The 11,243-nt window shown below is 41.5% G+C and overlaps 1 protein-coding gene across 1 annotated transcript; it reads right to left on the reverse strand.

Annotated features, from left to right (window-relative positions):
• On the reverse strand, positions 1–10,441 carry mtmr7a (myotubularin related protein 7a). The gene is made up of 14 exons (XM_026331223.1): positions 10,227–10,441; positions 9,810–9,932; positions 9,471–9,633; positions 9,062–9,219; positions 8,836–8,964; positions 7,193–7,327; positions 6,866–6,998; positions 4,881–4,990; positions 3,418–3,543; positions 2,899–2,948; positions 2,616–2,816; positions 2,289–2,423; positions 2,012–2,138; positions 1–1,903 (listed from the first exon to the last, which is right to left on the reverse strand). The coding sequence occupies exons 1-14, from the start codon at positions 10,248–10,250 to the stop codon at positions 1,571–1,573; spliced, it is 1,947 nt and encodes a 648-aa protein (XP_026187008.1). The 5' UTR covers positions 10,251–10,441; the 3' UTR covers positions 1–1,570.
• Positions 10,442–11,243: the final 802 nt, after the last annotated feature.

Consider the following 11,243-nt stretch of genomic DNA (forward strand, 5'->3'; position numbering starts at 1 on the left):
TATATTTGACAGTAATTTATTTCACCTGAAAACAGACAATTTTACACTTCGATACATTTGATAAATTCCATCCTATTCCATCTGAACAAATAAAGCAAGATCAAAGAGATCATCAGCAAGATCATTATGGCCAGATGACCAGGCATTTAAAGCATCTGAGACAAATAAAAACAACATGCATTAAAGCAAAATCCCAGCAGTCCAAAAAAAAGGTTAATGTACAAAAATATCTTCACATACTTTGCTTGATAATGTGTGCATTCATTTGCAGAAAGTGATGCTAATTTTACAATTGAGGTGGCAAAAATATTAAAACAAAAAAGGTCAGACAGTTTTCTATGGAACAGCGTCTGTGTTCACATGTTCTGCTGGTTCAGTAGTCCTACCATTCACTCGGTGCATGGTTCATTCCAGTAGAAAGTCGCTTTGGTAAAACTTTTAGTTTGATTACAACAAATCTGGTGTTGAAGTATTGTGAACAGAAACGTACCAAGGAGCCTCAATTTGGTGAAATGTTAAAGCTTATTTTTCACCTCCTGCATTGTTAATGTCAAGTGAAATGTGGGAACCACAAGGTGCAAAGCAAAAAGTACTGAGTACTGTGGTGTAGTGATTACAAACCCCAGCTGAGGTCACTGTGGTGTACTGAGTGAGTTTAGCTCTGGGATTCAAACATCTCTGCACCGCCATTTGAATGAATTTGTAGATTTAACAGGATTACTTCTCTTTCAGGCCCTCAACCTGATAACCTGTGGACAGCTGTGACCGTATAGTGCAGTGGTGTTAAAACAAATGGTATACAGAATTACCCAGCTTCAGTGCAAGTCTGCCAGTGTATCACTGCAGTTTACCCATTTGTATTTTTTGTCTCTTGAATCTTAATTCCTCATTTGATCAATTTTTTGTTCAAATTTCTCCCTTTACAGTAAAAATGAAACCAAGTTGAATCCATCTAAAATGATTCTCTGAAACTTCATTATTGTTTCAAAATTTTGAGAGCTGACATATCAAAGTGCTGTTTATGAAATTAAGAGATTATAAGACGTAGCAGTGATTGCAGCTACAATTAAGTAGAAGGACATTAAATTGTTTAGATTGGAAAGCCAAATGCTTAATGATTAAATGAAATGTACAAAAGGCCATAATACTAAAAGCAGACACACACACGTAAATGACTCAGTATTAATTTCAGTTCACACACTTTGTTCACTTGTGCACTGAATTGTTAACTGTTCTTAACTTACTCTACTGTTGAGGTCAGGGCTAGGTATACAGAATCTCTATATTTTAATCTTAAATATTAAACCTGTTATTGCATTGTGGGCCAATTCCACTGTCAACAGACACTATTAAACACTATTCAGCATTTCAATTATCTTAATTTCTTTCACTGGGGTAAGAACTGTAAGAACTGAAATATGATAAGCTACAGTAGAAAGCTACTAATTAGTATGTATATATGTGGCAACAGGGAGAGAGTCCACCACACCACATGCAAGCAAAAGTGCAAGGTAAATATGTAACCTGTTTGTGTTCAGTGGCTGTAGTTTACACTACATGCTACATTTGCTCAGGCGGCAGAGTAGATAGCCTCATCAGAATCTGGATCCCTGGTGCTGTCCTCGCTGAAAGGCGAAGGACAGCTCAGGTCTGCAATCCCTGACTCCTGGTCACTACCATTGAATTCAGATGTTAGGTTCAAGTCTTGGGGCAGAAGGATCAGGCTGCTGTCCAGTGCTTTTGGGTGACAGGGGCTGCTGGTGATAAAGCCCCCCGTGTAGTCCTGAGGAGTGTTGGCCAGACCAAGGTCATTACCGACAGCCCAAGCTGTCGGGCTCTTATCGAAGGTGGTAGCTTTCTGCGTAACACTCCACCTCTGCTCGTGCTCCAGCTGAGCAATTTTCTATTGAAAATGTTAAATTAGTCCAGCATAAAACCAGAACAAAAACACTGCAGGAGAATTTCTTCTCAGAGAGAAAAAGTTCATCATGAATTTACAGATCTGTTTTACCTGTTTATGTGAAGTGAGCTGCTCCTCCAGCTGCTGCGTCTCCTCTTGGATAGCCCTCAGGTAATCCTCTACAGACTGTCGAGGATGAATACCTCGGTCAAAACGGTTGTACAACCCACTCCAAAACCTACACAAAGCAAAAGACATTTCATATGTGAAATGAACTCTCCATTAACACCTGCTACTGTAGTGTCAGAGCACTCAACTGAGAACTGTATTATTAACATGTACACCAGATTTCAAGTTCTGTTCTCAGTTGCCGTTAATAAAAACATACTTAAAACAGTAGGGGGCAGTAGACAGCTGGAGGAGCCCCTGAGCCTGGCTGTGGCCTGGTCTGTACAGAGGATTGATGTAGTCTGCACGGTTCATCCACAGATAACTCCACAAAGAATGAGTCTTCTCACGCACTCTGCATGAACGTCAAGTACAGAACAAGGAAGAGTTCAGGAAAAAAAACAAAAAAACAATGTCATTTGAAACTGATCTCAAATGTTATTTTTGTTTATACTGTTTCCATTTGCACAAGCCTGGTAATACAATGTACACCTGGCTGTCCCTTCCCTTCCCTTCAGTAATCAGTCTAAAAATGTTTAAATCTCACCCAAGCTCTATCCTCTCCCGCTGGTTGTTGCCAATGAAGTTGCCATACTGGCAGGAGCAGATGTGGCTGTGAAGGGTAATGAGGAACCTCTCATTGAACTCAAAGGCACAGGGGAACCGCTCCATCAGCTGCCACACGCACTCCAGGAACTGATCAATGATAGGAGACACCTCTTTCAGGTCTCCGACCAGGTGGTTGCATCTGGAGAAAAGGTGAGGACAGTTCAAACTCAAACATCTCAATCATACTGTAGATCCCTGAAAGTATTATTGCATAGTGGTACCTGTGAGAGAACTTGTGTCCAAATGAGACCCAGTCTTTCTCAATCAGAACCTAAGAGTGAAAGAGAAGTCAGTATACTAAAACAGATGGAAGACTATGTACTCTGCACTTGGTGAATTCTAGTATGTCATGATTAAAAGTTTAAACAGTCCCTGCAGAATAGCTGAACCTCTTCACCCTCTGTGCAGAATAGCTGAAGCTCTACACTCTGTGTGGGGTCATTTTCCTCTAACAAAGGCAATTCCCAAAATTAGACCTCTGTATTAGATTTATTTTCCATAGTGGCTCTTGTTGGATTCCAAGTTAGTCTGAGCAAAGCCTTCTGATATAAAAAAAAATTAAATAAATAAATAAATACAAAAAGAGTATGGACTACTACCAACTAAAACCAAAATGCAAGTGTATATAATGCTATATTATGCTACAGAGTGTAGCAGAGGGTTATGTGACCTTCAAATCCTGAGATGTAATCTTACACTGTAACTTAAATACAAAAGCAAAGATTCAGTATGTACAGTACCATGAATCCTCGGAGGGTCCTGTAATAGGGATCCAGCAGCACACAGGCCACAGAACACACCTGGGCAGTACGGTCCCAACCATCTGAACAGTGAACCAGGACACTGACACCCTCTTCTGCAACAGCCTGCACAACACAAACACACACAGTACTATACTGTGTTATTCATGGTGTGGGTAGTAGCTAGAAAGCAAGCTACATTGTATGAACTGAACATATCAGTAATTTCTGTCAGACATGGCTGTGAACTGTAACATAAAGTAGCATGTAAAGAGTCATCAGGCTCAGAAAATCAGGTACAATGAGTTTTTTTTTCTAATACAATTAGTTTTACTAGATGGATCCTTAGCATGTATACATGGTGGATGTTTAAAAGTTCAGTTCAAAGAAGCACCAGTAGCAGAACACCAAATTTATTGTTAGAATGCATTTCAGAGTAAGGTCTGATAGGCTTCTCCTTTTTATTGAATAAACTCTCTTGAACTGACTTGAGACAAGCAATTTATCTCTGAAAATCTGTTGCATGTTTTCACTCTGACCTTAAAATTCTTCTTAATCTATAAATGTGACTTATTGGTAAGCTTGTTCTATGAGAGGTGGGATGACTTTGCCTATGCACAGGCAGAAGCCTATCACATTACACAGGCATGTTTTTCACAATACTCATTTTGAACAAGAAATTGTTTCTTTTGTTGCAGGGATAAATTTCATAAGGTCAATGAGATATTGTCGAAGTGGATTTCTAGAGGAAAACGTGTCACCTTTTGTTGCTGGCAACAGTTTGATCGTTCTGCTGCCTCCGTGATGGATTGTTCTTTCATGTGAGTGCAACAATTTCAGAACAAACACACACAGATGCACACACACACATATTTACCTGCAGTGAAAATATTTCAGCATGAAAAAAAAAAAAATCAATCATCTGTCAGTTTCTTTGCAGTTAACCCATTAAAATGGCAAAAAGCATCAAAAATCTGTAATGCACAGTACATAGCACAACAGTAATGTCAAATGTTTAATTCCTAGGATAAATGTAGTTAGTTGTTAGTTTTTGTTTCTGCATGGCATTTGTGCAAGCATGGAAAACCACAAGTCTTATGCTTTGAACACAAACTGAGGATTTAATTCAAATGTAGCTATTTTTTGGGGCTGTATTTTGTAGTGCTGATCTTTATTGTGTTTTCTGAGAGGTTTTATATTTTTTAATATTTTGCCCAATTTTTTTTTTTTTAATTTGGGTAGACTTAAGGATTTAATGCAGGGCTGCTGCATCAGACTGTATTAGTTTTAGCTATGTGTACACCATGTGTGTGAGACAGATATTGTGTCTACACAGAGAGACAATATCTGTCTCACACACAGAACCAGACGCGTGCACACGCACGCACACATATACACACACACCTAAGCTAATATTGAGTGCAGTGGTGTTGCAGACAGCAGGAATTAACCTCCAGACTGACCTTGGCGATGAAGATGCCTGCATCCAAAACAGCTTTGATGTGCTTCAGCCAGCCTGAGCTCTCCAGACCCTCCAGGAAGTCGGACATGGAGGGGGACCGCAGCTCACACACTGTAACCAAAACACAGCTGTCTCAGGGGCAGGAAACACAAAGCATACCTGACCACTGGATGTTATTAAATCTCACATTCACATCACTAATAAGATCCATGAGAATAAATGGGTTACGCTAGAGTATTTAGTCTTTGAAAACAGAGTTCCTTCAGCTTTTCATGCGTCTGTTCATTTGGACCCCAGTCAAGGTTCTGAGTGGTGCTAGTTAATGGGGCTGCAGACGTGGTAACATCTGTCTGTCAGCAAGTGCATCATTTGTGTCCAGACTGAAATATCTTAACTACTGAATGAACTGTTGAAATATTGCACAGACATTCTTGTTCCTCGCAGGACGAATCTTACTGACTTAAGAGCACTAGAGTAACTTGCCATTTAGCAATGCCAACAAGCCACAAGACTCATTTAAAGTGGATGTTGCACAGATAAATGGGCAGAAAATCTTGTCCTCAGGATGAATTGTAATAACTGTGGTGAGCCCATCACTGTTTATCTAGAGCTATCATTCATGTCAAATTTGTAATTTGTTTAAACGCCTTCACATCTACAGACCTCACCTTTCTTTGCATTTGCTTTTATGCACGCACACACGGACAATAATTACTTTATTAATTAATATAATATAAATAATATTAAATTTAATAACTTTAAATTTGAATAACTGCTGTAACAATTGAATTTCCCATTGGGGATTAATAAAGTACTCTTCTTCTTTCTTTCACTATAATTTATATTTAGTGCTAACTGGCTAAAGTTAGCTTCCTAACAGCCTAAACTGAGATAGTTTAGCAGTCTAACAGGGCTGCCAGCAAAGCTCTTAGTCTTGTTAATGTGCATTTTAAAAAATGAACATAAGACAGTAATGTCCAAACACCAAAACACAGGCCTGCCAGGCAACTAAATACAGTTTCATTTGTGCACCATTAGGGCCACTGTACTGTTTGTTTATCTTATAAAACTGATTCTAACATTTATTTTTCAGGGTTCACCATAAATATTTGCCAGTTCACTGAGGGGTAGACTGACATGAACCCATTTCTCCACTACTGACATTTCATATGCATCTTATCACACTCAACTCAGATACATTTAGATACATCTGCTCTTCCCTCACTCATTACAGGGCTGTCAAGAGGTGTCAGACTGTTTTTGCTGACCCTACATCAGTTTGCTGAAATGCTCTGGGGCTATTAATAGGGTAGCAAGCAGGTGAACAGGTTCATTTAACCTTTTTTTTTTTTTAATAACACAGAGGAGAGTGTACTTAAACTCAGAAGAAATGTTGGAGCTAATGCGGCCAGGCAGGGCGTCTTCTAAAGCTTATTGAAGCATGCAATCGGGTAAAGAGAGCGAGGCAGGCTCTGAGGGCTAGGCGCTGTCTCCAGCATTTTAAGACTTCCTTTGTGCTGCCAGGGGGCAAAGAGTTATCACAACTCAGAACAGCTATAACTTTTCAGACTTGAAATCACATCATTCTCACGCCCTCGCTCTCTCTTTGGGGGATAAGGTCCCAGATTGTCCACTCCGGGAAACCAAAATAGCTCTGAAATAAAATCCAGATGGAATCAAAGTCTTCCTAGGAGCACCCCTGCACAATACCCAGAAATTCTCCTGTGAACTCATTTGAGGCCTGACTGCAGCACAGTCCAGTCTGCATGAGTGCATTTGAAAAACCAGTGTAGCAAGGGAACCCACTCTCCTGCAGTAATGTGAAGCAGCAGCAGATTTAAACAGACAGTGCATGAAAACATACATTTCCTTCCATCAATTCACTGATGCCATTGTGACAGTGATAAATGTGGCCTTCAAATTGTTTCTAAAGTAATTAAATCCTAAAAGTCAGTGTGAGACATTTTCATAGAAAGACATAATTACCTTCTAGCATTTTTTGTTGGCTATTTCTCATGACATGGATGTTCTCAATGCCGATGAACTGGAATTTAATGTTGGAGTAGTTGTCTTCATTTTCATAGCCTTTTCCAGCTGCTCGGTTTGCAATCGCATTCAACTAGAAAGACAGGATTAATCGTGAGGTTATAAGTATAGGACTGCAAAACTACAGCTAGTACAGAGCCAGGATGCTTGAATCTTCTGAGAACATCCAGCTTACAAACCACAGTAGTGGATAATAAAGCCCCACCTGAACATACAGCACAGTACTGCACAACTTGTATTTTTCCAGGCAGCTCCTAAAGGGCTCACCTTAGGCCTGGTGTCCACCACATACATGAAGTCGCTGCGGGGATTGGACCTCAAGATGGCCTCCAGCATCTGCTCATCCTCCAGGCAGCGAGCACTGAAACCTGACAAGGGCTGGCTGCTTCGGCAGATGGCAGCCTGGGAGGAGGCAAGAGGCACTCAGGCTATGCAAAAATGTTTACTTACTCGCAATTGATTTTAAGTGAATCATTACTTTACACGCACATTTAGGGCAACAACAAGTACAAATTTATGTACTTTTCCTTCCACTGCATGTTCAGTTGAAATTAATCAACCACACGATTTTGCATATCTTTAGGAGCCACAAGGGAACAGGCCAGAGATTGTTGTGTCATTCTCCCAAATGACTCATGAACCAAAGCAGAGCCTCTATGTACGAACTGAGATCCACACACTGGACTCTCAACCCTGGGAAGCTGAACTCACACACAACACTTCAACAAGGAGTAAGAACATAATAGGATAAATTCTGAATGCTTGGGCTTATTCTTGATTCAGATACATCCATCCATTATCTATGGCAATCTTTCCAGGGTCATATGGGGCTGGACCCAATTCCAGCTGACACTGGGTGAGAGGTAGTGTGCATCCTAACACTCACATTCACACCTATGGTCAATTTAGATCAGGGGTCTACAAATCTGGTCCTCGAGCGCTACTGTCCTGCAGGTTTTCCAACTATCCCTGCCCTTCTAGTTTCTGGTTGGCTGAACACATCTGATCCATGTAATCGGCAGTGGGAAGGGCAGGATATCTGGAAAAAAAGCAGAACAGTAGTGCTTGAGGGCCAGGGTTGGAGACCTCTGATTTAGAGTCACCAATTAACCTAACCCCAAACTGAATGTCTTTGGACTGTGGGACGAAACTGGAGTACCCAGACAAAACCCACACAGACAAAGGGAGAACATGCAAACTCCACACAGAAAGACTCCAAGGTCGAATCCCATTCAAACTTGGAAACTGGTGATTCATGGTTTGAGTTAGTTGCAGAATTGATACTGGTCTTACTTTATCTCTATCTCTTTATATGATCGGTAGGTTTGAGCTGAAACAGGTAAAGAACAATTAGCCTTAAGTGAACTGCTTTTAGGAAAAAAAAAAAAAAATTCAGGTCTGGTGTCTGTATCTGATATACAGTTGAAAAATTGAATTTAAAAAAAAAAAAAAAAAAGCAACATTTACTGGCTTACTGTGTAAACCGACAGGATCCATCTGCAGACAGTACCTATAACTCAACAGCAAATATATTTTTAGTTGGGAGTTTGTGACTTTGAAAAATGTCTTTCTTCTTTACTTGAACTGCTAGAGGAGGGAGGGCATGAGAGCAATCAACCAGTGTCACAAGTCATTCTGGCCACAAAACTGGCCAAACAAAATAAGAAAAAATGAAGTACTGTCATCATGACATTTCACATTTTAGAACATGGGCTCTTATCTATATTTTTTCTGCTATGAATCTGTGTTGTCAGACTTTGTGTGCAGGGTCTGAGTCAGTTTGGTTACAATCCCTACTCACTGATGACAGCATCTGAGAAATACAGACGCTTTATGCCCACTGAATTAATATGAGTTATCATTGGAAGCATATGTAAAATAAAAGGAGGAAATACACACAGTCAACTTACATGATTTTCTTTGAAGTAGTACGATAGAGTAGGAAATCTGCCTCTGCTTCTGAACTTGGAGCTCCCCACTATAACTGGAGGTGTAGCTGACTCAGGTACAAAAAGGTCAGCAGGGTAAGTGTCACTCACCTTTGAAAACAATGTCACAACAGTATAAGCAACTGTGATGTCCATATCTGGATAAAAAAAACAAAGTACAACTGAGCATAAATGTCAGTGCACTGACCTTGTAGTGTCGGTTGACGGGAGAGAGTTTCCACAGAGAGTTTGGGAGTCCCATTCGGCCATAATCAGCCTTGAGGTCCAAGAAGTCCCATTCCTGCTGCCTCTTCTCATCATCAATGTTGGGATTATAGGAGAAGCAATACAGCTCTGTGTAACTCTCTGCAAGGCACAACACTGTTAAAGTCTGATGACCAAAACTTCCAATTTATACTAATTTTGTGTTGACACAAAATTGACACAGGTTCCGATATTTCAGAGCAAGCTGTTTCCACATGATAGTGTACTAACAGATGATTCTCAAAGTGAATGTATCCATCCGATACTGACAGCTGGAAAACTAACTGATTAAAGGCGCTGATGTGTGCAAGAACAACAAATCAGTCCTTTGCCAACATCATATCACTGCTCACCTGGCTGGGACAGACGCTGCAGGGACAGGTGAACCTCATGGCACTCGCGCTCTCGAGGGAGGACAAAATTAAGGACCTGGAAGTTCTTACAGCGAATGAGGAGGGGGAATCCTGAGGCCGTGGCAGTTTGTCTCTCCACACTGCACACCAAACTGTGTAGCAGCTGAGAAGAGAAATGGAAAGCAAATATACCTGTTATATTGTGTAGCCTGATGTAGAGATGCACACAGCTGTTGGAGAGTATAAATACAGCAGAAATCATGGATTATCTAAAGTGTATGTACTGAACTGTGCCCTGTACTGATTTCTGGTCCTTCAGTGCACTGACACCATACCTACCCATGTTTCATTGCGCTCTCCAGTCTCATTCTCCACAAAAATGGTGTGTGTGGCCGTCAAGTAGAGGGTGCCCACCCTAGTCCTTCTGGGTGAGACTCTGTCAAGCAGCCTGACATTTTCCACCTGGAGGAGGGAGGACAGCATCAAACAGCCTCATCCACACCAACAGCCGCAATATTTACAGCTGTCTGTGTGTTCACTGCACTGATACACAAACACGCCCAGCTGACAGCAGCAGGAGGACCCTGCAGGGCCGCCTACGTGGCCGACACAGCACACGCCCTTTACGTCAAGCCCGTATGTTAATTATAGTATGTTAAGTCTTTGCGTTAAAAGCTGAATTGTGTGTGCACCTGAGGGTTTAAGCTGGCACAGTGCGGAAGCGCAGCTAATCACTGCATTCAGGTCCACGGTTACCTTTGGCAGTCGGATGTGCTCCATCAGCAGCTGAGAGACGAGACGAGCCGGAGCCTCCTTCTACCGCTAAACCGCTCAGAAACACACCGAGTAGCGGTGCATCATGTGCCCGACCCCGCCGCAGTCTGCTCTGGGTTAATTTGAGTCGTGCAGGCCACCCGTCGGTAGCCCTCAGGTAAACGCTGCCATTATAAGACTGCTACAGCCTGAGCCGCCTCCACTCAGACTCACCTCAGGGTCCTAGAGCCCGCTGGCGTCCGAGCTGGAGCCTGAAACAAATGCTCAAGGATGAGTCGGTGGTGGTGAGAGTAAGTTAGTTAGTTTGACTATTAACATGCATTCAGTTTCAGATGAACTAGTGTGAACCAAAGAGTGTGCTACATGTGAAGTATGGGGGGAGGGTTACCACAGCTAAGATTTATCCTGAGGGTTACTGTACAATACATGAAGGCCAGCACCAAATTTCACTGCAATATAATAAAATATGTTTAAGCATATTTGATTTAATGCAGTGTTAAAAATGTAGGCACCAGTCAGCCATAACATTATGACCACTTATCTAATACTGTGTACACAGATGTTGTTGCTATGGGGGCATGCTTGGGTGTTGCTACCACTATGCTTAGGGTGTTGCTACCACTATGTTTCTCTTCATAGAGACCATTGCAACCACAAGGGGTGCACAATCCAGTGTCTTCATGTGCCAGTTCCAAGTCCGGGTAAATGCAGAGTGCTGTGTCAGGAATGGCATCCGACATAAAATTTAAGCCAAATCAAACATGCGAATCACAAATGTGACTTCCATACTGGTGCTGTTGACCTACAGGGTGCCAGTGGAAATTGGACTACTGTTGGTTGAAGAAGGAGAGGAGGAAGGTGTGTTCATAGGCAAAGAGAGAAGAGGAAGGGCACCTTAATTTAATTTACATATTCGTACCTTAAAGCAGGCATCACGAAGGCTGGAAAGGAAGTGGCGTTCCACAAACTTAGAGGAAATTTTTCTAGCCTGGAAAAACA

Source organism: Mastacembelus armatus, chromosome 10, assembly GCF_900324485.2.
Source record: "Mastacembelus armatus chromosome 10, fMasArm1.2, whole genome shotgun sequence".
Taxonomy (NCBI): Eukaryota; Metazoa; Chordata; class Actinopteri; order Synbranchiformes; family Mastacembelidae; genus Mastacembelus; species Mastacembelus armatus.

What these genes read in the sequence shown, in the direction of transcription:
- mtmr7a (XM_026331223.1), bottom strand. Translation starts at nt 10,250, where the DNA reads ATGGAGCACATCCGACTGCCAAAG. An exon ending in ACTACTTCAAAGAAAATCAT is followed by an intron (nt 7,328 to 8,835) that starts GTAAGTTGACTG and finishes GCCTCCTCCCAG; the next exon opens with GCTGCCATCTGCCGAAGCAG. An exon ending in AGCTCACTTCACATAAACAG is followed by an intron (nt 1,904 to 2,011) that starts GTAAAACAGATC and finishes CATTTTCAATAG; the next exon opens with AAAATTGCTCAGCTGGAGCA.